The sequence below is a fragment of the Urocitellus parryii genome, chromosome 11 (assembly GCF_045843805.1).
Source record: "Urocitellus parryii isolate mUroPar1 chromosome 11, mUroPar1.hap1, whole genome shotgun sequence".
NCBI lineage: Eukaryota > Metazoa > Chordata > Mammalia > Rodentia > Sciuridae > Urocitellus > Urocitellus parryii.
In genome coordinates, this window is record NC_135541.1 from 11,142,504 (window position 1) to 11,166,606 (window position 24,103).

Below are 24,103 nucleotides of genomic sequence, written 5' to 3' on the forward strand. Positions count from 1 at the left end.
CCGAGCTCAGGGCTGCCCACACCCTCTGCAGGCCCCACCGCCCTCCGGGGATGTAGGGCCCCACTTAGCTCACAAGGAACTCATGTGCCTGGAGGGGGCAGCTCAGCCGGCTCCTTCACGGCCTCACCCTCCGCTCTGCTCGGGCGCCTGGGTTTGGGAGTCAGCTCCCGGCGTGGGCCAGGCGTGGGCCAGGCTCGCCACCAAGGGGCCGCCGGAGGTTTTGCCATCATCTCCGACATCAGGGCCGGCTGGAGTTGCCATGGCAATGTCTGCGCTGGGGACGCGGCGGCCCCTCCTCTGGAGGAGAGCAGCAGCCCCCTCAGCCCCGAGGGCCAATGAGGAAGAGACCGGGGTCCAGGAGGCCAGGGTTAGGAAGCCTCCTCCTTGGTGCTCCCTGCCAGCAGAGGCGGCCCCCAGAGTCCAAGGCCCCTGACCTGGCTCCTGGGTAGAATGCCGCTGGAGCACAGGCAGGACCCCGGACAGGACAGGAGTTTGAACTCTGTCCCTGCCTCTGCTTCTAACGTGCTGTGTGGCCTTGAGTGGACCGAGACCCCGCTGGGCTTCAAGATGGCCAACTGCAGTCTGAGGAGGCTGTAAGATGTGGCCTCCTCGGGCCATCAGGAGTTTCCTTAGAATGTGCCACCAGAGCTGGGGCAGCTGGGCCTCCAGCACCTCCAGCACCAGCAGAGGGCAGCACCTGCCTAGGAAAGGGCCCCGGGCCTGTGTCCTCTCTGTACCCTCCCGCCCGTCCTCATGCGCCACCCTCCTGGCAGGTCTGGCTCAGGAAACGGGGTTCCAAGAGGCCACTCCCCGTGGGCTTTGGGGGTGCAGGAGTTGGGACAAGCAGCAGGTGGCCCTTGGTGACAACTGGTGACAGACAGAACCCCTAGCCTCCATGTGCTACCAGCCCTCTGGTACTGCGGGTTCCCTGCAGCGTGGTCCCTGCCTCTGGCTGGATCTCTGGAGGATGCAGGGGCCAGGGAGGGAGCAGGTGGGCCAGGCCCTGCCACTCACCTGTGTGACCTGTAGCTGGCCCTGGCCCTTGGGGACCTCATCCTCTCTGTTGGCAACATAAGGGTGGTGGGCCTTAGTGGTTTTCAGCAAACCCTGTGTGGAAGCTGCCCCACTGTGGAGCCCCCGGGCTGACCAGAGCATCACTCAGACCCCAGAAGAGTGTCGCAGAGGAGCTGCCTGGGGACCCTGTGACTTGCGTGGCTTTCCTGGCTCACACCAGGAGTGCTCCTCCGTGGAGCTGGATGGGCCCTGGAATCTGCGAGACGTTGACGTCTTGACACCTCCGTGGTTAACCCCACTGCGCCATCTCTGTCTCTGCAGCTGGGGGCCCTGGTCCACAGTCCTGTCAACTGTCCCCTGCTGGGCTTCTCAGCTGTCAGCACTTCCCTTCCACAGGGCTACCTCTGGGTGAGTACCCCCGCCCCACCCCCATCCCCACCCAGCCAGGACTCTGACCTTGGGGTGGGCGGTCGGGGGAGAGAGCTGCCCATGGAGCTGCTCCGTCCACCAGGGTCTTCCTGGGGACCTTCAGAGCCGGGCACTGTGCCGGGAGGTGGGGGGTGCCACCTCTCCTGGGCAGCAGAAGGCCAGGGCACAGGCCAGAGACGGCATGGGCCGTAGCACTGTGAAGGGGACGAAGGGGTCTCACCCGGGGCTCAGGGAGCCGGCCGCTGCCCAGGCCACGCCCATTCCAGCCACCTCTCTGGGATTCCTGGCACAGCCTCTCAGTCCAGATGCTCCCGAGGGTGGCGGTCCTGCCTCTCCTGTCTGGGGTTCCAGCCTCAGCACGCCTGGCTGTCTGTAGCCCCTTGCCCAGGGCGCACGGCCTGGCTCACCGTCAGGTCCAGCCCAGAGCCCCTCCGAGACGGACTCGTCTTCGCCGTTTCCCGTCATCTAGCACGTGGCCACATGCCCGTTCATGTGTGCACCATCCATCCACCTGTCCACTCATTCTTCTACCCACCCACCCATCTATCTGCCTGTCCACCTACCTGTCCACCCACCCACCAATCATCCACGCAGCTATCGGTGAATCCACTCATCCATCCTACACCATGTATCCATCCGTCAACCCACGCACCCATGGATTCTCCACCCGCCCATCCCTCCGTCCATCTGTGCATCCGTCCATCCGTCCATCCATTCTTTCCTCCATGCACCCTTCCATCATCTGCCTAACCACCTATCCCTCCAGCCATCCATCTTTCCATCTCTCTATCCATCCTTCATCCACCCCACTCATTCATCCACCCACCCACCCATGTACCCACCCTCCCGTGCGCCCATCCTCCACCTACCCACCCACCCATGCACCCATCCTCCACCTACCCACCCTCCCGTGCGCCCATCCTCCACCTACCCACCCTCCCGTGCGCCCATCCTCCACCTACCCACCCTCCCGTGTGCCCATCCTCCACCTACCCACCCACCCGTGCACCCATCCAGGTGTACATTAAGCGCGTACCCTGTGCCAGACCCAGGGTGACACAGTGAACATGACAGTGGAGCATCTGAAGGAGACCTAGATGCTCACTGCGGCCTGGTGGCGCCCCCTGCAGGGGAGGCCGCTGATTTCTTTTGGTTCCCCAAACCAGCTTGTTGCTCTGCTGCTGGAGCCGAGTGACCCTGTGACCACAGGATGGTGTGGGCAGGAGGGGGCTCCTGTGGTGTCTGACCTCAGTGCTGGGAGGAGTTGGGGGGGGTCCCTGAGCAGCAGGCCCCTCCCTCCCTGGCCCCCCTGATGGCCTCCCCGTCTCTGCCCCCAGGTCGGGGGCGGGCAGGAGGGCGCAGGGGGCCAGGTGGAGATCTTCTCCCTGAACCGGCCGTCGCCCCGCACTGTCAAGTCCTTCCCGCTGGCGGCCCCCGTGCTTTGCATGGAGTACATTCCGGAACCTGAGGAGGAGGCCGAGGGCGGAGATGAGAGCAGGAGCGCGGAGCCCGCCCCAGTGCGTCCCGCCATCTGCCTGGGCCTCCAGGACGGCAGGTGAAGGGCCGGGGAGGGCGGGGCGGCCTGCAGGGCCAGAGGGCGGGGCGACCCGGCCTCCCCCTGCACATGGGGGCCGAGGTGGCCTGTCTACTTCCTCCCAGGCTGTGTCACTGCCCGGGAGACACTGGCTCCTTGGGCTGGGTTCCGATCTCGGCCCGGCCTTCCGGCTGATTCTCAGCTTTAACCTCTCATCCATAAAGGGGGCAGACCCCCATGCAGTGCCCCGGGAGTCCCTGGAGACGTGGGGGGCGTGGGTGCTTCAGGCCCCTGCCGTCATGGAGTGCGCACCCCCCATGGCCTCCATTCCCCCTGGGGGCCCGGGTCCCAGGATGTGCTCAGGTTGTGAGGTCCCTGCTGGTTGGTGGCCAGTGTGGGGTTTGACAGGTCAGATAGACGTGGGTGCAGCCGGCAGGGGAGGGGTGCTCGTCACCTACCCTCGGACCAGCGGTGAAGGTGAGGGCTGGCCTGGCATTGCTGTGCCTGTCCTCCGTGTCCTGCTCGTCACCCCTCCTGGAGAGGCAGAGGGTGCTTGCTGAGCACCTACTATACTCTCAGCAGTCCAGGGTGCAGGGCTGCCCCACCCACTTCCCCCAGGGGGACACTCAGTCTCCAAGCAGAGCTGACCCGGAGCCACTCCGAGCTCTGCAGAGTCCAGGCTGGGTCTGTAGCTGAGTGCCCAGCCAGGGCCTGGACTCACGAAGGACCCTGGGGACACCTTTTATTTTTTTTCCAATATAAAATTCACCATTTTAACCATTTAAAAGTGGCTTCCAGTAGCCACTGTCTGGTTCCTTAACATTCTCACTAGTCCCACAATCCCACGGCGATGTGCAGCAGTCACCCCTTCCTGCCAGCCCCACCAGAGCCCTGCTCTGCCTTCTGTCTCTGGGCGTGTCCTTGGACAGTCCTGTTGTGGCCTCCCACCTCTGGCCTGTGAGCCTAACTTCCTGTCCCTAGCAGCACCCTTCAAAGTACATCCGGGAGGCACGTGATGTGCCGTGTCCCCTGGCCAGGGCATGGTGACCCTGTGTCTTGGCGAGAACCGAGGCTCAGCGGTCTAGGTTACGAGGTGGCCCCTCCCCCTCCATCCTACCCCCCTGGAGCCCCGGGGTCACCCTCATGATGCAGGCCAGGCCGGTGCCACCCTGAAAAGCCACCCTTGGCCAAGCCCAAACCCCTGCAGAGAGAACCAAAGGTCAGCCACACAGCTGGACGGCCGCGTGGGGACGTGGTGTGAGCGCCCAGTGAGCTGTGGTGGACTTGGCCTCTCTGCAGCATCCTGCTCTACGGCAGCGTGGACACCGGCACCCAGTGCCTGGCGACCTGCAGGAGCCCAGGCCTGCAGCCCGTGCTCTGCCTGCGGCACAGCCCCTCCCACCTGCTGGCCGGCCTGCAGGACGGGACACTCATCGCCTACCCTCGGACCAGCGGTGAGGACAGTGGGCAGGGCCTGGGGTGGTCCTGGGGCTGGCAGGGGTGCGAGTCCTCCCGGGGGAGGCTGCAAGGGCAGTTCAAGGAGCAAACATCCCCGGGATTCTGGGTGCTGGAGGATTTGGGCCCGCGAGCCCCTCTGGGGTCGCATGTAAGGTGTCCCTCCACGAATCCCTGCAGGAAGGGGGCTCGCTGTCCTGCAGGCGTGAAGCCCATGGGCAGAGACCAGTGGGTAAGAGAGGGACTGTGGGCTTGGAGAGACCTGGCTTCCTGTTCAGGCTTGCCCTGGGACAGCTGTGTCCCTTGTAAGTGGCTTCTCCTCTATGCCTTGGGCCTTGTGTTTGCAAAATGGGGATGGTGCTTGCACCCACTGCCCAGGGTCCTGCTGGGTGAGAGGGCTCCATGGAGGTGAGGTGCAGGCCCTGCCTGGGGGTGTCCAGCAGGGGTGAGCCCTCGTATGGCCGTGGCTGGAGGGCAGGGCTGGCAGCGGCTGGGCTGCTGTGCTCCTGGACGGGTGGGGACCTGGCCTGGGCACCCCCCCCCAGTCTCCCTGCAGCCCTGTGGTCTTGGGCTGCATGGACCCAGATGCTAAGACAGTGCAGCTTGTCTGTGGCCACATGAGTGTCACAGTCCCCTTGTCCTGTGCTCACCAGTTTGATGATGAGGGCCGTGGCATGCGGGGCTGGCCTCAGGTGCCCCTGGGAAGCGGATGAAGCCCGAGGTCCGCCCGGGCGCTGCGCTCTCGTGGCCTCTGCCCGTGGTTGTAAGCGGGTATTCGCACTGAGCTGGCTCTTTTTTCCTGCCACTTGGCACTGTGTTGGTATTTTTAATTAGCTTTTGATAAGGCATTTATAGTTTTTAATTAAAGGGGTAAGAAGGAGGGGAAAAAATTCCTCTCACCGTCAGACAGAGCATGTGTGTGAATGTAAACGCGGGCTTGGGGATGGGGAGGCTTGGACGGCTCCGAAGGGACCGCCCGCCGCTGGCGCCCGCCGAGTCCCCGAGCCTGCCTCGCCCGGCCCCAGTTGGGTTGCTTCCCACCCTTTGCCCCCGGCTCCTGACTTGGTGATTCGGGGCGCAGGCGGGGCTGGGGTGCTGCTGTGTAGCCAACTACCAATCTGTGGCTTTCACCCAAGGTCACAGTGTCCACAGGGCCACGTGCCCTCCGGAGGCCTCAGAGGTCTTTGCGGCCTCTGGCAGCCCTTGGCTGTGGGGTGACTGGTCTTCACGTGGCCTTCTCCCCACGCACACGTCTTGGCGCCCACATCCCCCCTTTCCATAAGGACTGTGGCCACCCTGGACTCGGGGCCCAGTGGGCTCCAGTGGAACCCGCCTGTACCTCCTGCATCTGCGAGGACACTGCTTCTAAGCAAGGCAGCTCTCAGGTGGGGGCTAGGCTCAGCGAACTGGACCTGGGGAGACACAGTTCAGTCCATAATGGAGTTTGGGGTGTGACCATTGACTTTTATCCTGGGGCTGGGACCTGCCTGGCAGTTGGTCAGAACCAGAGAGCCGTGGGGACCTCTGGCCCCTTACCCCCACCTCCTAGCTGGGAAGGGAAGCCCAGAGTCCCATGCGGGGCCGGACCCCAACCCGGGCGTCCTGCCTCCGAGATTGGGCCTCTCCAGGTCAGGGGCTGGGCCTGCCCCAGCAGGGCTGTTGTGCCCACTGGCCCTTGCACACCTTGGCCCACAGTGTCCACCGAGCACCTGTGGCACATGGATGTGGCAGAGGGCCACAGGGTGGGCACGTGTCCTGTTGTGGAGTGGACACTCTCCAGGGGGGACAGATCAGCCAGTCACCAGGCAGCAGGCACCAGCCCCTGCCTGTGCGAGCACTCAGGGGCAGGATGGGGCTGCCTGAGATCTGCTGCCCAGGGGGGCGGGTGGATCCCGGAGCCGAGCACTGAGAAGTGGCGGGGCCCACGAGGCGCGGGAGGAGTGGCATTCTGGGCACAGAGGCCAGGAGGCAGGAGAGCAGCTGGTCTGGCAGGGAGGTGACAGCAGGCAGCTGGGGGAAGGAGACCCCTATGCCAGCACCTCGGGTTGGTCTAGCGCTACGGGGAGGGGAGGGGAGCAGAGAAACAGCTGTCCCCTGGCTGGGGACGAGCGAGTGGTGGTCACAGTGCCTCAGGAGCTGCTCTGGTGGTTTGGGTTGGCTGTAGCCCGGAGGCTTCTGGGAGAGGCCTTGCCTTGCCTGGCTCCCACCCGCTTGTGGTGGCCTTGGGCGGTGACCAGGCAGGACCTGCAGGGTGGGGGTGGGCTGCGGGTGCCAGGGCTGGGGGCCGGGAGGCCGGTGGCATCAGGGCTGGGGGCGGGCTTCAGGCTGCCTGGGGTGCAGGCTCCGCCTCCCCAAGCCTCGGCTTCCTGCCCTTGAAGTGGGGTGCGGACACCCTCAGTGGCTCTGAAGGTGGAGCGCTGCTCCCGGGAGCCTGCAGTGCGGAGCCGGCCCTGTGTTTGTCACCACATCAGCGTCCTTAGTTACTCACCGGCAGGGCTGCCACTGGGTCTCTCTCAGCCTCCTGCCAGCGGCTGGAACTGGACCCCTGGAGACCCACAGGGCTGTCCCCCGTGGGCTGGGGCTGGGGGAGGAGGACCAGCCTCCTGAAGGCACTTTGCTGAGAAGCGTCACCTCCCTGCTGGCTGTGAGGACTGGTGCCTGGCCCAGATGACGGGCCTGTGTGTTCCTGGGAGTGCAGGTTCTGGAAGGTTCCACAGCCCCCAGAGGGTGAGGGAGGGTGTGACAGAGGGACGTGGCCCCACAGGGGGTCCAGAGCTCCAGGGACTGCCTTTATCATCTCAGAGGCCAGCACCCTGGGCTGGCAAGGGCCTAGAGGACAAAGGTCTGCTCTGTGGTGCCCACTGGAAACCCAGGCCAGCCAGGGCAGCCTCTGTTCAGGGTGTCCCCAGGAGCCTCTGGCGGGCACTCCTGTGCAGTGGCCTGGGCTGGGTCACACGTTCGCATTCTGCCCCGGGGCAGTCCTGTCCTGGGCTCCAGGGTCTCAGCACGCAGGGGTGGTGGTTAGAGCCCGTGTGATCCGGGGGACTCTCGGCCCCGGCCCCTGCCTCCAGCGGCCAGGGAGGCTGCTCCAGCACAGTGTGCAGGGCTCTGGTGGCCGTCACTGCTGTGCCCATGAGTGACCCCACTTCCCAGTTTTGGGGGTATTGTCCGGCCTGAGAGGGGTCCTAGCCCCACTTTAGCAGCCACAAGCACCTCTCACCCTGGCCACAGGGGGGCGCCGAAAGACTTGCGTTTCATGGCTCTGGGCTCCTGGTGGGGGTCAGTGTCCCCCTGGAGGCCTGGCTGCCTCTGGCCACTTATCTCTCCCAGACTCCAGTCCTAGCCTCAGGCCTTCAGAAACCCGAGTGGCAGGAGATCTGGAGGAAGTTAGGCCAGAGCCAGTGCTGAGTTCAAATGCAACTTGGCTGTTACCCCTTGGTGGCTTTGTGCAAGTTCTCAGCTCTGGGTCTCTGTTGTCACCTTAATTCAGTGACATCAACACCTGCTTCTGCAGACAGATATGTTGTGGCAAACGATGCCAAACGACAGGGGCAGTGTGTAGGGGTGCGTTGAGCCCTGTGACGTGGGGATGAACGCGCTGTGCTGAGGTTCAGAACAGGCAGGCGAGTCCCCCAGAGGAAACGGCTTGTAGAGGCTGCGGGGCACGTGGCTGTGTGGCTGGTGGCAGCTGTCAGTGCCCCGGCCGTATGCTTAGCGTGTGCCAAGGGCTCGCCACACGTATTTCCTGAGCTCCCACAGCATCCAGAGCTGCAGAGGGGTGGTCAGCATGCCCACTTCACAGACAAGGAAACCGAGGCTCCGAGGCCAGTGGAAGTCCTGGAACCCGAGGTTATTTAGAAGCTCCAGGCCCCAGGCTCTGGCCCATCCTGCTTCCCACCTGCTCATGCTTGTGGACTGGAAGGAGCAGTCTGGGTTTGGGGTCCCTATTCCCCAATTCTTAGCTGAGCTGGGCTTCTGCCAGTTGTAGTCAGCAGGGCAGGAGGGGACCTGGCTTGCAGGTGGGGAGAGGAGGGAGGGAGGGAGGAAATGGTGGCCAGGCCTGGCCCCGGGTGGGTATGCTGTCCTACCACACCCAGGCAGGACCCTGGTGCCCCTCCAGCTTTGGAGACAACTGTGCCCCATCTTGTCACCGTAACTGATTCAGAGAGGAGGGCCTGCCAGGGCCGGGCTGCCTGTCCCTCCAGGGTGGCCATGCCCAGGCCACCCCAGGCTGGGCCCCAGATGATGGGCCTGTCACTCGGGGGAAGTATGTGCCCGGGAGTGCAGGTTCTGGAAGGTTCCCACAGCCCCCGGAGGGTGAGGGAAGGTGTGACAGAGGGACGTGGCCCCCACAGGGGGTCCAGACCTGGGGCTTGGTGGGTCGTCACTGAGGTTCTAGAAAAGTCAGCCCTGGTGCATGCTTGCTGTTGGGTGCCAGGCAGTGGCTCTCAGGGGAGCTGAGCAAGGGGCAGGACAGCAGGCTGCCTCGGGGCCTCCTGCTCACCTGGCCGCAGCAGTGCCTCCAGAGGGGCGGGTCCCGGCAGAGCCCACGCAGGTGTGGAGCCGGCGGGAAGGCCCCCGGGAGCTCCCCCTGCAGTCGGGACGAGCCAGGTCTGAGAAGTCCCCAGGGACTGCGTCCCACCTCCCTTCCCCAGTGGACAGCCAGGGCTGGGCTCGGAGGAGGGAGGGATGAGCCACTGAGCTGGGAGCAGAGCCAGGTCCAGCCCCCAGGTCCCTGGACTCCAGGCCCAGGACGCTTCCCACTGTGTCATGCTGCCCCCTGCAGGGCCTGGGGTGGACGTGGCAGGTCTCCCCCACTGGTGCTGGCTCTTTGTCTCGGCAGCCACCAGGGCCCTGGGCTCCGTGCTCCCCGCGCCCAGGGTGGTGGCTCGGCTGCTGCCGCTCCCTCCAGCAGCTTCCTGGGACATCCTGTGAGTCTGCCCGGCCCCTGGAGCCAGTGCTGGGCGCTGGACGGATGGGGCCGGGGGAGGGCAGGGTTCCCGTGTGGTCCCCAGGGGTGAAGCATGAATGTCGGGGGGCAGAGATGGGTCGGAGCGTCCAGCAGGAAGGAGGGAGAAGGGCCACAGAGGGGGCTGCCGTGTGGGGCCCCGCTGGCCCTCACCACCCCTGACCTGCCTTCCCTGTCCCTCCAGGCGGGGTCCTGTGGGACCTGGAGAGCCCTCCCGTGAGCCTGGCCTTGGGGCCGGGGCCCATTCGCACCCTGCTGAGCCTGGAGGACGCCGTGTGGGCCAGCTGTGGGCCGCAGGTCACCGTCCTGGATGCCACCACCTTGCAGACTCAGGTAGGTCTGTCCCGCGGCCTGTGGCCCTGCCCAGGGGGCTGCTGTGGGCCCGCCCTTGCTGGCCCTTCCTGTGCTTTCTGGCTCCTGGCCATGTGCAGGGGAGGCTTGGACAGTGTGTCGGGAGCAGAGGGACCCGCGTTGCCCCTGACCTGCGTCCCCCGGCTGCTGTGAGGGGTGGGTCCCACAGCTCCGGGCTGGGGTCTGGATCCCGAGTCACACTGCTGGTGCCTGTGGGCGTGGGGAGGGTCTTGTCCTTGGACTGTGCCTGAGGACTCGTGCCATGGGCCCCAGCCGTGCTGAGGCCTGGCTCCTGTGGACACAGCCGTCCTGGGCCTTCAGATGACACGGAGGAGGCTGCCAGGGGCCACCTCACCCTGGGGCAAGCTCCGCGCGGCCTCAGATCCTGGCTTGAGGCCCTGGTCCCAGGGGCATGTTCCTGGCTCAGCCTGGACGGCAGCTGTGGTCACCACCTGCCAGACCCCACTGTCTGTCCTGGGCAGCTGGAGTGAGACTTGGATATGGCTCCCTGAGCTGGTTTTGGGGACATTGCAGTCACTTGGTCACTTGGTTTGTTTGGGTTCTGCATTTGTGTGAGCTGCCCCCTGGCCCAGGTGGAGTGGGCATGGCACCTGCTGGCCAGGTGGCCCCACACGTGCCTCTGTTTGAGGGTGGACTTCACGTGCCCTGGTCACTCTCGTACAGCTGTGAATCGGCCATTTGTTAGCAGGTCGGAGCACTGGGCCTAGCTGGGGACTGTCGGTCACAGGTGATTGGGCTGAGCCCCAGGACGAGGCCAGACTGCTGCGTAGGAGAGGTGGTGGGCGGGGCCTGGGAACCCGTCTCTGTGCAGGGGCCGCCCGCGCACACACAGCCACGCACTCGGCAACAGGGTGCGCCAGCTCCGCAGCTTGGTGGGGCCAGGAAGCTGCGGCCTTGGTGCTGGGGCCTTGGTGAAGGCCTCTGGCTGCTGCTAGTGACCATCCGACCCTCTCCTGGGTCCTGCGCTCACCTTGTTGTCCCCACACAGCCAGTCGGGTCAGACAGGGCCGCTGCCACTGGCTCGCTCTCCCTGTGGTCTCGAGTGGGCTTCCGGTGCCTGTCCTGCCTGGTATCACCCGCGAGGCTGCAGGGGGCCTGGCGCAGACTCTCCCAGGACTTGAGGTGGCCCTGTGTGAAGTCCTCGGGTTAGCCTGGGGTTCTGTGGATTCTAAGCGGCTCCCCTGAGTCCTCCCATCTGTAAGCAGTAACGCTAACCAGCGTTGGGGCATGAGCTGAACTGCTTTACAGGTGTAAATTTCATGCTCAAACAACCCTCTGAGATGGGCATTATCATATTATTCCCATCTCACAGATGAGGAAACACGGGAACAGAGAGGTTAAGTAATTTGCCTAAAGTCAAACAGCTAGAAAGAGGCAGAGTCGGGATTTGAGCACAGGCCTCCTCCTTCCTCCTTACCCGTGTGGGCTGCCTTGGCAGAAGGGAGGTTCATTCTCCTTTGTGCTGCACTGGCCCAGCTTTTTGTCCCTCTCAGATGTCACTCTGGGACCCCCTCTGGACCTCTGGGCCTGCTTTACTCGCCAGCATGTCTTCCAGGACAAGAACCGACCTGTGGACCTGCTCCCCTGTGCCTGGGTCATGGGGCAGCAGCGGGGGACTTCCTGGCCGTGGTGGAAGTGCTGAGGGGAACGGGTCTCGGCTCCTCGGGGACCCAGGGTCCAGTGGGCAGAGTCTCATCCCAGTGCCGGGAGCGCCGGGAGGGGCAAGCCCGGGTGCAGCAGGTGCTGGAGAGGCAGGAGGGCCCAGACCCAGAGAGGTGGGCGGCAGCGGTGGGCCACCTCGTCCGGAGGCCAGGGTCCCCCAGGGGGCGTGTGTGGGAAGGCAAGCAGAGCCCCCACCAGGGCCAGTGTGGCGATGTGTGAGGCTGGGGCCTGGCCTCCAGGAGCCTGGCCCTCTGCTGCCCTTGCCCGCTGCCCCGCCCACCCCACCCTGCTGGCCTCCTCCCTCCGCGGAGCGCCTCTGCCTCTGGCTCTGCCCTGGCTGCCAGCTGCCTGCTCAGCCCCTGGATCCCAGCGGAGCCGAGTGGGGCCTGTTAAATAATAATGCGGCGCACCGGGGCCTGTGTCAACAGCGCGTCCCGTGTTCATTATCTAGATTGCCACCTTCAAAGCCTGATCCAGTCGTCTGGAGTTCATTTCGCGCGATCGCTGGAGGGGAAGCTGGCTGGGGATGATTGTTGCATCTTAATTTACAGGAAACACATTGGGGACAGTTTGACAGGAGGCCTGCGGCGCGTGGGTGCTCTCTGCAGAGCCGTGGTGGTCGGGCACGGGCGGGCTGCTCTCTGACCCTCCTGGCTGGGCCTCGGCCTCCCTGGCTCATGGATGGGGGAGCAGCTGGGCTGTGGGTGTCGCTGTGCTGCTGACACCAGCCACGCTGAGAGACGAACTGGCTCCCCAGGGGGTGGCCGCACAGAGGGGCCCGGCCGGGCCTCCTTCTCACACCCTCATCTCTGTCCCAGGCTCCTCGTCACCGCAGGGCTCCGCCCCTGCTGTTCCCTCGGCCTGGAACACCCTTCCTGCCCTGCGTGGCCCTGTCTCCGTCACTCAGGCCACGGCCGGACTGCTGCCTCCCTAGGTGAGGCCACCCTGGCCACGGCTCCAGCGGCCACCTGCCCTGGTCAGGGCTTAACACGTGACCTGTTTACAGCCCCGTGAGCCCTTCTGAAGACACCGCCTTGGTTACTGTGGCCCGTCTGCACCGCAGGGACGCAGAGCTGGGTAGAGGGGACCTGGCCTGCCCCGTGCGGCCTCCAGGCGGTGTTTGGGTGGGCATGGCACCCGCCCGGGTCTTGGGGAGTCCAGGTGCTCTGGGGCCTTGAGATGCAGGGACGTGGGGTGCACTCTGCTCCTGGGGGGAGGCTGGGGCCGGGGAAGTGTCTCCGGAGCCCCGTGGTCCTGGAAGTGGCAGGGGGACACACCGGGGAGGGGGAGTCATGAGGGAGAAGGGCTTGTCTAGGGCTCCGGCCCCTGGGAGGTGTTAGACCAGGACGCAAGAAAAGACCACTGACTCCAATTAAAATCAAATTAAAGCAAGCTTATTATTTCGACCGGCCGGGCTGCCTTTCCCTCCCAAAACAGCGGGAACAAGACAGCCCCGAGGCTTCTTTGTGGCCCAGTTTTATAGCCCAAAAAGTTACACAAAGGGGGGGGGTTACAGATAACAACACTCTGAGGAGCATAACACAAGTTTACATTTTTGCTGGCCCCAGCATCAGAATTTATGGAGATCTTAGAGACTCAGAGAGGGTCATTGTCCGGCCAGGGAAGGCCAGAATTTATGAGGCGTCACTAAGGTTTAGGAAAGGGTTGTTATCTGGTCAGGGAAAACCGGACCTGGGTGAGTTCAGGGCACGGGCAGGCATTCCAATCAGCTTTACAACATCAACTAATGGCCAGGCCATACAGACATCCTGATATTTTTACAGAAAACAGAAATGAATCCTTCATAACTTGTGACAAGCTGGCTTCTAATCTAATGAGATAACTAGGCTAGGTATATCAGAGGGACCTGTGTGGACAGCGGCCGTGCCGTGCCTCGGGCAGCCTGGTGGGTGCACACGTGTTCCAGACACACCTCCGTCTTCCTGGCCTCGTGAAGGTGTGGATGGCACTAACCAGGCTCTGCAGGCAGGACCTGGCCTGGGGCTCCCACCACGTCCCTGGAGCTGGGCACAGGCCTGAGGCTCAGGAAGGGGCCCAGTTGAGGCAGAGGACAGACCTCGGGGAACGGCGCGGGCCGTGGCGCCTGCCCAGGTGTGGGCGCGGGGTGTGGGCGCGCGCAGGACCGTTGACCGGGCACTTGACTCTGCCAGCTCGGCAGTGGGAGGGCTTCCCACAGCGCCCGTCACTGTCCAGCGAGTCCCCCCCCCTGGCCTCCCACGGGTGCCTCTGCACAGCCCGGACGCGGGTGCTTTGGGTCCCTGAGCGCAGGCAGGAGAAACTTCTGGGCTCCTGGACACCCTGTGCCCTCGAGTCCCCCTGGCACCCCACGCACTCCTGCCTCCCCCACCCTTAATTTCCACGTTTAGGGCCCAAACTTAGTTTGCATGTATCAGCCGCCCTAAATCCATCACCACTCGCGGCGCGGCATGAATAATGCATCGCTGAGCGGTATTAGTTTTCTGTCTCCATCTTATTTATGACACGGAACGGGTGGGAATTCGCAAAAGTGAGATCCAGGCGCGGGGCTTCCTGGGTAATGGTATGCAAATTGGGGAGAGAACCCACCAGGTTCCCCCAGGGGCCCAGGGCGCAGGGTGGGGGTGTCTGGGACCAGCTGGCGGCAGCCTTTTTTTTTTTTTTTTTTTGGTACCAGGAATTGAGCCCAGGAGGGGTCCTTGACCGCTGAGCCGCACCCCCAGCCCTTCTTCCTTTTTCTGGTTGTGGTGCTGGGGATGGAACCCAGCACTCCACCAGCTGAGCCACATCCCCTGCCCCTTATTTTTTATTTTGAGGCAGGGTCTCGCTACGTTGCTTGGGGCCTCATTAAGTTGCTGAGGCTGGCCTTGAACTTGTGATCCTCCTGCCTCAGCCTCCAAGCTGCTGGGATGGCAGGCATAGACACCACACCTGGCTTGATTATATCTATTTTCTAATGTGTGTCCTTGTCCTTGTCATCTGTTCCTTGCTCAAATTAAAATTAGACAAGGAAAAGGTGAGAAATTGATTTCTGAAAGAGCGTGGGAACTACCCAGGAGCTCTGGCAGGAATAAGTGCAAAAGGAGGGTGAGCCATTTCCAGCAGCAGGAAGGATTGAGGTCAGACGCCCAGATGAAATTCCTGCAGGAAGCCTGTGAGGAGTGGGAGGGGGTGGGCTCGGAGAGGGTCAGGACATCATCAGTCATCACACTGGGTGGCCCGGTGGCCCTCTGCCCCGGCCCTGCAGGTTGGGAGGAGCTATCTCCAGCATCTTCCTCTGGGGCAGGAGGTGGCCCAGGGACAGGGCTCTGGGCCCGTTTCCTCACCTGGAAGAGCTCAGACCTTCATGTGGCCCCCACTGGAATGTCTGATCCCCTCCTCGGTGGCTCTTCGAGGTGCCCAGCCCTCTGTGCCCGGCAGCAGGGAGGGAGGCGGATGCCCAGGGAGCAGAGAACTGCAGACCTGGCCCCGCTGGCCTGAGGTGCGGGCAGGAGCCAGGGCCTGCAGGGAGGGCGGGAGGCCACAGAGGCGGGGCCACGTGGTCGAGGCTGGCAGGTGTGTGGTGGCCCCTGAGGCCTGGAGACCGCACGGGGGTGGCCCTGGAGGACCTGAGGGAGGCGCTCTGGTGCCCTGAAGGCCCTGGGCCTGTGGCTCAGGAGCTGGGCTGGCTCAGGCCCCGGCTCGCTGCCCTTGTGCCTCAGTTTCCCTGCCGGTGACAACAGGGACGCCGTGACACCCGCCCAGACCTGGGCTGCTCCAGGAACACAGCTCTCGGGGCGAGCCCGGGGGGAGGAGCAGCCTGAGCGTTGGCCCTTGTTCACTGTGGCCAGGGGACTTGCTGGGCCCTGGGGCCACCAGCGCATGGTGCAGCCAGGACCACAGGCACTGGTGACTCCAGAGCCCTTGCCTGGAGCCGCTGGCCTCTGCCCTGTCCTGTGCCCTGTGCTCCCTTTGTCTTGTGGATTTGTGGCCTGCCTGTCCCTACTCCCCGCCCCCCCCCTCGTGGGTCAGCAGGTTGTCTGTGAATGAGGACAGCATCTTGTTCCTCCCTCTGTGTCACCCTGCGGGTGGCAGTGGCTGACTACCTCCCTCCTTTGCTGTCTGTCCCAGCCACTGTCCCAGGGCCTGCAGGGCACCAGGAGTGCCTCCCTCAGGGTCCTCCCTCCACCCGTCTCCCCATCTGCCCTGGGCCGGCTCGGAGCCTCCTGGGGCTCCCTGCCTCCTGGGCGGGGCTGCTGCGGGGTCCAGGCAGGCGGGCAGCTGCCCTGAAGACCTGGGACAGGCCGGGCACCCCCTGGTGGGGGTGGTGAGACAGACCGTGGCCCGCACAGGTCCAGGCCACGGCAGAGTCGGGCCCTGGGTTGGGGGCCTTGCCCACTGGGGAGGAGGGCAGTGGTCCAAGGCTGGCCCTGCTCACTTGCCCAGCTGCAAGGCAGACACCTGCCACTGTCCAAGGGACCCAGGCACCACCTGCCTGGGGATGCCCCCGAGCGCCAGCTGAGGCTGAGATCTGGCGATCCTTGGGCTCCGCGGCCCCTGACCCTGCTCAGGCCCCGGCTCTTGAGGCCCAGCCACGCCCTCCAGGCCGCACCAGCTCTGTCGCCCTGAGGTCCCTCCTCTCGCCACCTGCAGGTGCCACCAGGCACCCCCACTCCTGCCCGAGCGCCCACCGCAGCCCCCCCAGCCCCGGCCTGCTTCCCAACCTTTGGTTTGGCAGAACCTGACCAGCCCCTGGGACTCCTGCCCGCGGCCCGCGGCCCCTCTGGGCCCCGGGTCCCAGCTCCCTCCCCCATCCCTCCCCACAGGGGGCATGAGCAGGAGTGAGTCGCCCTGCCCCACTGTGTCCCCACAGTGTGTCCCCTGTGACCCGGGGCCTGCTGGGCACAGATGACGGGGCAGGGAGGAGGCGCTGGGCCTGCAGACTCCGCTGTGGCCAGGGACCCAACTGGAGCCTCGTTGTCGTGGACGCCTTCCTGCTTGGATGGAAAACGTCTCTAGGAACAGTCTCCCACCCTGACTCGCGGCTGCTCTGACACGTCCGTGTCTTCTCTTGTCCGTCTGTCCTCCAGGCTCTCTCTTGCTCTGCTTCCCTCCCCGGGCTGCGTGGACCCCCTCTCCGGGGTGGATCGGCCCCTGTGCCCTCCGCCCAGTTCCCTGTCTCATCCTGGTGGACTGTCCTCTGTGCTGGTCTTGCCCTCGGCAGGGGCCATGCTGCGCTCCACCCGCTGCCTCAGGCTCTCCCAGCCCCCCTGCCTGGGGAGGGCCCCGGGCCAGCAGCAGCTGGGTGGAGCCCTGGTCACCTCTCGAGTTGACGCTGAGCACAGGACACTGAGGCTGCAGCAGCTCCTGCAGTCTTACCCATCGTCCTTATTACCTCATGTCAGCCCTGAGGAGGCTGAGGCGGGAAACCGCCTGGTTGGGACCTAACTCTGGCTCTAGGCCATGGCCTTACTGCCCCTCTGCTCAGCCCCACTGCTTCCTGCACAGGTCACATCCCTCTGGGCCTCCAAGTCCTCCTCTGGCCAAGGCTCAGTGACCTTCCTTCCTTCCTCCCGGGTTTGCAGGGATTCTGTGGGGCACACAGGAGCCACATGGCCCCTTATGGTTCTGCATGGCTGGGCAGGGACAGGGCAGGACACACAGCAGAGGTGGCCAGCGGCCCACCCTCCACAGATGTCCACGCGGGAGAGGAGGCGCCGGGTGGGCTCTGCAAAAGGAAATGAGATAGGGTTAGTGACAGCGGGTGGGGGTGGGGGGGGCTCCAGATGCTCCCCCTGCAGAGGGCAGCGGAGGGGCCGCAGCCGGCCTCTCCCTCCAGGCTCAGAGCTGGGCGCAGCCTTGCGCGCGGCTCTCTGCAGGGCGCCTTAGTGCGACTAGTGTCGCCTTGACTTCTGGGCCCCTCCTGTGTGCGGGGCAGCGGGCAGGCCCTCAGTGGGGGTTAACATTTGGGGGAAAGTGCTTTGCAGACTCTCGAGCTGTTGACAAAACCCAAAAACCCGCTGATCATTTTTCTTGAAAAATGAACCAGAGACACCAGATCTTGTGCGACCCACCTGTCTGTGGCGTGGGGTAGAGTGTGGGTGTGGGTGTCCCCCCTGGTTCGCTTAAAGGACTGAGGACTTCCTGGAGCTCAGACCCCCCAGTGCACCCCCTGGACAGGCCTGGTGACGGGGCCAAGCTGGTGGCCCTGGGTTCGAATCCAGCTTGCCCCATTCCCCAGCAGTGTGACTTTGCCATCATCAGGCGGCTGTTTCCTGGGCTGAGAAGCATTGATGAGGGTGAGATGGAGAAAGGGGAGGGTCTGTGCTGATGGCTTTTGTGAGGGGCCAGGGACTGAACTCGGGGCACTGGGCCGCTGGGCCATTCTGTATTTTATTAGAGACAGAGTCTCCCTGAGTTGCTCAGCGCCTCACTAAGTGGCCGAGGCTGGCTTTGAACTTGCAGTCCTCCTGCCTCAGCCTCCCGAGCTGCTGGGATGACAGGTGTGCCACTGCACTGGCTCCCTGTCCTCTTGCTGGCCAAGCGACCCCCACACCCGTTGTTCCTGGAAGCTTGAGTCCTTCCCCTGGTGAGGATGGTGGCCAGGCCCCTCCCAGACTGGCTGCAGGGGTCAGGGAGGCCGTACGGCCAGTCACGGCCAGCGCTTGCCCGGTGACCCCTGGGCGTGTGGCCAGGCAGGGAGTGTGGCCAGAGCCTCTGCCCTCAGCCCTGGTGGAGCTGAGCTGGAGGTGCCCGAGGCCCGGGGAGGTCAGGTGGGGCTCCCTGCCGCCCGCTGCTCCTCCTCCTCTGAGCCCAGCCCAGCTTTGGGACGGCCTGGTGCTGGGCAGCACCCGGTGGGCGCGGAAGCCCTGCAGCCCGCTTCCTGGTGGGAGCTCCTGGCGCTGAGGGCGGGGCCAGCTCTTTGCCGCTCGGCTCTAACGACTCTGAGTGCCGAGCTGCTCACCCTGGGAATTTATGGAACCCGGGCACCCAAGCGTCACTTGGAGGCACATAAATACTGCAGACGAGGCTGGCTGTGTCAGCACTGTTGGAGCAGGTCACTCACCGGGAACCGCCCGCGCGGGGCCGTGCAGGGGCTGAGGCTGTGGGTGGGCACAGGGCACTCAGTCCAGTCCTCCGTGCCCCGTAGACACGCTCCCTTCCGTCCTCAGTCACAGACAGGTGAGGAGAGGGGCGGGCCAGAGCCTGGGGCCCACCAGGACCCCGCCCATAGCTGCCAGCCCCCCCTTTTAAAAAAAATAACTTTGCCTTTTACCCCACAACTTTTTATTTTGAAAAACTACAGAAAGTTGAAAGATGAAGACAGTGAACACACTCGGCTTCTTCACGTGGTTAACGACTGTTAGATTTGCTGTTATTCGTACCCTGCCATGTTACGGACACACGTCATTTATAATGTTTATCTTGAGGCAGGGTCTTGCTAAGTTGCTGAGGCTGGCCTCCAACTTGAGATCCTCCTGCCTCAGCCTCCCAAGTCACTGGAAAGTCAGTGGCAGACGGCCCTTCCCTGGCTGCAGCGTTCTCAGCGTATCGCCTACTTGATGCAGCAGCGTCCTCCCCGGGAGCCTCGCCTCAGTGCCCACGGATCCCAACATTGTCCGGATGCGTAGTTTCCTAAGTCCCCGGAAACCCCCTGCCCTCCCCATCTGGGCCCAGCCCAGGGTCCCACACGTGTTTCTGTCTTCTCCCGACTCCCCTCACCTGGGAGGTCCCTCACCTGGGAGGTCCCCCTGCTTTCCTCTTGTCCATGATCCCGACTTTCTGAGAAGCCAGGCCAGTGCTGTGGTCCCTCCCTGGAGGTGGCTCCGGGTGGCCTTGGCGACTGGCCAGGCGCTGTGGGGAAGCGGTGCCCCGTCCTGTGCCCCTGTCACGTGCCGCGCCCTGTTCTCGAGTGGAAGGCGGGGTCTGCGGGGCCGTGGTGGGGGCCGTGGTGCGGCTTTCCCTGTGGCTGTGACTTCCGGGTCCCCTGCTGTGAATGTCCTGCCCCGTGGCAGACCCCCTCCAGGGCTTCCTGCCTCCACCTGACCCTAGGTGACCCGGAGTCCGCGACTGTCTCCTCTGCCGTCACCCTGCCTGTCCCGCAGAGCCCCGCGTGCTGGGGTCCAGCCCTCTCCTTGGACGGTTGCTTGGACTTGGCCTGGGGACGCCCTCCCTCGGGCCCCGCCCCTGGACACCTCCCCGTCCTCCTGAGTGCTTCCTTGCCCCTCTGTGCCTGTGTCCCCTGTAGAGAGGGGCCCAGGGTGCGGGCAGGGCCCTCCCTGCAGGTGGGGCCTCCTAGAGGGCCCCCACCCTCCTGGGCCTTCCGCCTGGCCAGGGACGGGAACCGGGCCCAGAGGTGCCAAGCGGCCAGCCGAGGGCTGGGGCTGCAGAGCCAGGAGGGCAGCGCGCGGCTGCCCAGGAGGAGAGCGGGCCTGGCGCCGGCTCCTGAGCTCCTCCCCAACCAACACAAAATGGCTGCGAGGCTCATCAGCCCCGGGCCCAGAGGGTGGCCTGAGCGGGCCTCGCTGCCCGCCTCACCTGGACGATTGTGCACATTCCCTGGTTCCACCTGCTTCCTGCCCTGCACCCGGGAGGCCCAGGCTCAAGTTCCAGGTGGGACTGCGGCTCGATGGGGGAGCCCAGAGGTGACCGAGGCCTGGGCCGGGCTGGAGGGGCCACTTCCCCGCCTCCGCCCCACCTCCCCCGCTCTGGCCGCAGGTTCTCACAGGCCTCTGCCAAGCCCCTGGGGCCTGGAGGCCACTTGTTAGGGCTCTGGAGAAATGAGCCTGGACCCGCTGGGCGTCTCTTTAATTAGATGGTGGCAGCGAGCGGCGGGCGGGCGGCGGGCAGACTCAGACGGAGGCCCAGCCTCTCGCCTTCAGCCTTCGGCCTTTCCCCAGGCAGGGACCGCTCCTGGGCCCGCAGAGGCTGGCCGTGCCCACACCTCCCGGGGGTGTGCGTGTGTCCTGGGTGTGTGTGTGTGTCCTGGGTGTGTGTGTCCTGGTGTGCGTGTGTCCTGGTGTGCGTGTGTCATGGGTGTGCATGTGTCATGGGTGTGCGTGTGTCCCGGTTGTTCATGTGTCATGGGTGTGCATGTGTCGTGGTGTGCGTGTGTCGTGGTGTGTGTGTGTCGTGGTGGGTGTGTGTCGTGGTGTGCGTGTGTCATGGTGTGCGTGTGTCGTGGTGTGTGTGTGTCATGGTGTGCGTGTGTCATGGTGTGTGTGTCGTGGTGTGTGTGTGTCATGGTGTGCGTGTGTCCCGGTTGTTCATGTGTCATGGGTGTGCGTGTGTCGTGGTGTGCGTGTGTCGTGGTGTGCGTGTGTCGTGGTGTGCGTGTGTCGTGGTGTGCGTGTGTCATGGTGTGTGTGTGTCATGGTTGCGTGTGTCATGGTCTGTGTGTCGTGGTGTGCGTGTGTCATGGTGTGTGTGTCATGGTGTGTGTGTGTCCTGGGTGTGCGGGGAGGGCCTTGCTGCTCCTGGGAAGAGTGTGGACAAAGCTGAGTCCCCTGCCTGCCGCTGTCCAGCCGTCCACCTGCCGCTGGCAGAGATGCCCAGGGCGCCCCCGGCCTCGGGATGGTGCCTAGGCTGAGGCCCGGGGTGTCCTCTTGGGCCCTCCTCAGGAACAGAGAGCCACCATAAGGAGCAGGCTCTTCTCCACAGAGGACCGAGACCACCATGGGGTCCTGTGACCCTGCTGTGCCACTGGCACCAGAGGAGGCCTGAGGAGGCTCCGAGTCCCCTAGAGGTCAGGGAGCCTCCTGCCCCTGGACCTCCGCTGGTGTGGGGAGGCTGCTGGGAGGCACCGCCTGCACCTAGGAGCCCAGACCTGAGCCCACCCAGGCCCGCGGGAGACCCCGTCCTCATGCCTGGGGCCCTGCCCAGGGCGAGCTGTTGGGGGGCACTGGGATTCTGTTCTCGTGGCCACAGGATGGACCCCACCTCCAGCGTGGCCCAGCCCAGCCGTCAGCAGCCAGCTAGGGAAGGCGGTCTTGCTGGACACCTTACCATGTTGCCCTCTGGGTTCCTCAAGGGGACCCCACCACCCCACCCTCCAGCTCCGTGGATGGTCTGAGTCAGGATGGAGCCAGGGCTCTCGAGGGCTCTCCAGGCCAGGGGGGCCGAGTGCTGCGGTCATGCAGGGCCGTCCAGGCCAGACCAGGAGCTCGGCCGCTCCCTGCACAGCTGTCACTTACCAGCTCAGCCCCTGCAGCATGTACCTAATCAATTCCTCACCATGGACCCCTGGGAAGCCTGCCTTTCCCACCTGGTCTTGCCACCATGACACCCACTCTGAGCCTCCCGTTCTCCTTCCTGCCTCAGGGCCTTTGCATCTCCCGTGCCTTCTACCCAGAATACTCTTCTCCCAGTCACGCCAGGGCTCTTTCCTTCATGTTCTTCACTTAGACCTACGCTGAGCCCACCCAGGGGCACATAGCTAAATGCAGGAGCATCTGCTGAAGGAACGAGACCTTACGAGGCACCCAGGTCCCCCTTACAAGTGGGGAAACCGAGGCACAGTTGGTGATGCCATTGAGGAAATGGGGTGAATCACAGATTCCAAATTAAAGTTGCTTCCGGTCGTCCCGCTGCCTGAGCAGTCTCTTATGGAAACATGGGACCTCAGAAGCCTGGACAGGAGGGGCCGCGGGCGCTGCCCTGGGCACAGCCTGTGGGTCGATGCTCCCCTTTGCTCCCGCTCACGTCGGGTCAGCTTTCCTGCGTTGGTCGTACAGGAGACCGCGTTACAGCTGTCCCCGGGGTGGGCATTTGGGCTGTCCCTGGCTTGGTGCGCGTGGTCGTCTACCTGAGGGACAGTCGGGTGTCCGTCATTCCCGCGTTTTTCCTGATTTGCTTCTTAGTGGTGGTGGACACAGCTCCCTTACTGTATTTTACGTGGTGCTGAGGGTCCAACCAGGCCTCCGTGTGCCCGGCGAGCGCTCCACCTGGGCCCCAGGCCTACCCGTCGTTCACTCTGTGACCGGCTTCTGCCGTGGGCGGGCCTGTCACGCAGGGGGTGCTGGCGTCCGTCCCCGTCCTCGGAGGCCCGGGTGGAGTGACGTGGAGCCACACAAGGCACCCATGTGCCCAGCTAGATGCCGGAGACCCTGGGCAGAAGGAAGCGGCCGGTTGTGCATGGTTGGGGACGCTTCCTGGGACAGGCGCGTCCCCCAGATGCGGAGGTAGACAGTTGGCATGAGCGTGTGGACAGGTCGTCCGGGGGCAGAGGCCCGCAGATGGTGGGTGCTGAGAGTCACCAGGCCCAGGCCCGCTCGGCCCACAGCACAGGGAGCCTGTGGGGAGGGCGGTGGGCCCAGGGCCTCCGAGGAGGCCGAGTCAGGACCTGGACTCCCTCCTGCAGTGGTGGGCAGCCTGACCCTGTGTATCTTCTTTTTTGTTAAAAAAGAAAGAAAAAAGGTTTTTTTGTTGGTTTAAGGTCAAAATTACACACATGCCCAAACGGGAAAAAGTCCAACAGTGTGGAATGGTGTCCCCTGCCACCCCCGGGCTCCCAGTCCACAGCCCAGCCCCTTCCTCGGGCTCTTTACTCTGTGGCTCTCTGTCCCCCGGCCTGAGGACACACCTGCTGACCCCTGCAGTGAGGACCAGAGAGGAGCCCCGTGTGGCTCACAGGGTCCTCTCCCCTGGCAGGAGCCCAGGGCCCGTCCTGGTGGTGGCCCGGAGTCACATGGGAGTATTTGCGCCTCGGGGACAGGCAGACGCGCGCAGTGGCCCTCAGGTTCCTTCCTGCCCAGCCTGACACCCTCCGCTCCCCACAGCAAAGCTTCGAGGCGCACCAGGACCCCGCGGTGAGCGTGACGCACATGGTGAAGGCCGGCAGTGGCGTGTGGATGGCCTTCTCCTCGGGCTCCTCCATCCGCCTCTTCCACACGGAGACCCTGGAGCATCTGCAGGAGATCAACATCGCCACCAGGACCACCTTCCTCCTGCCAGGTGACCACCGCAGCGGGGGTGGGCACTGGCCTTCACGTGGCCCTCAAGGCAGAGAGCCCGCGTCACCGACCCTCACGTGAGCCTGGGGAACTGGGCTCCAGGACGCAGGAGGCCGCGGGGCGGGGCTGGGCACCAGAACTGTCCTTCCCTCACCCTCTTGCTGCCCAGGAGGTGGGCGCTAGGGAAACAGACCCGCTGGGCAGGACCCAGGACGTCTGCCCCTGCCCGCCCTTCCCCCCAGAAAGGCAGCCGCCCTCTGCTTGCCTGCAGGGGAGGAAGGCCAGGGAGGAGGCCAGCCAGGCCTCTGTCCCCCCAGAAAGGCAGCCGCCCTCTGCTTGCCTGCAGGGGAGGAAGGCCAGGGAGGAGGCCAGCCAGGCCTCTGTCCCCCCAGAAAGGCAGCCGCCCTCTGCTTGCCTGCAGGGGGCAGGTGCAGGAGCCTGGGGGTGGTGGCAGCCCCTGCGGCTGGAGCTTCCTCCTTTGAGGCTGAGACGGGAGGAGGTGGGGGATCCAGGCTGGAGCACCTACAGCCAGCGCCTGCCAAGCCCCTCCGCCATCTGCTGCCCACATGCTGGGAAGCCATCTGCCCCTGGCCTGCGCTCACCCCAAGATGGCTTCAGAGCCACCCAGGGCCAGACGGGAGCCCCTTACCTTGGTCCAGCAGACGCCTGGCTGGTCTGGGAGGACACAGGGCCTCCCGCCTGTCCACCCACCCAGGCAGGGCTCGGTCCACCCGCAGGGAG

The 24,103-nt window shown here is 64.6% G+C and overlaps 1 protein-coding gene across 1 annotated transcript in view; it reads left to right on the forward strand.

The window, feature by feature from the left end:
* The window catches only part of Arhgef10l (Rho guanine nucleotide exchange factor 10 like), a 111,718-nt gene that overhangs the window by 79,491 nt on the left and 8,124 nt on the right, over nt 1–24,103 (forward strand). The window contains 5 exon segments of the mRNA XM_026400866.2: nt 1,336–1,422; nt 2,781–2,998; nt 4,277–4,431; nt 9,586–9,734; nt 23,189–23,363. Coding sequence (XP_026256651.2) covers nt 1,336–1,422; nt 2,781–2,998; nt 4,277–4,431; nt 9,586–9,734; nt 23,189–23,363 — 784 coding nt within the window.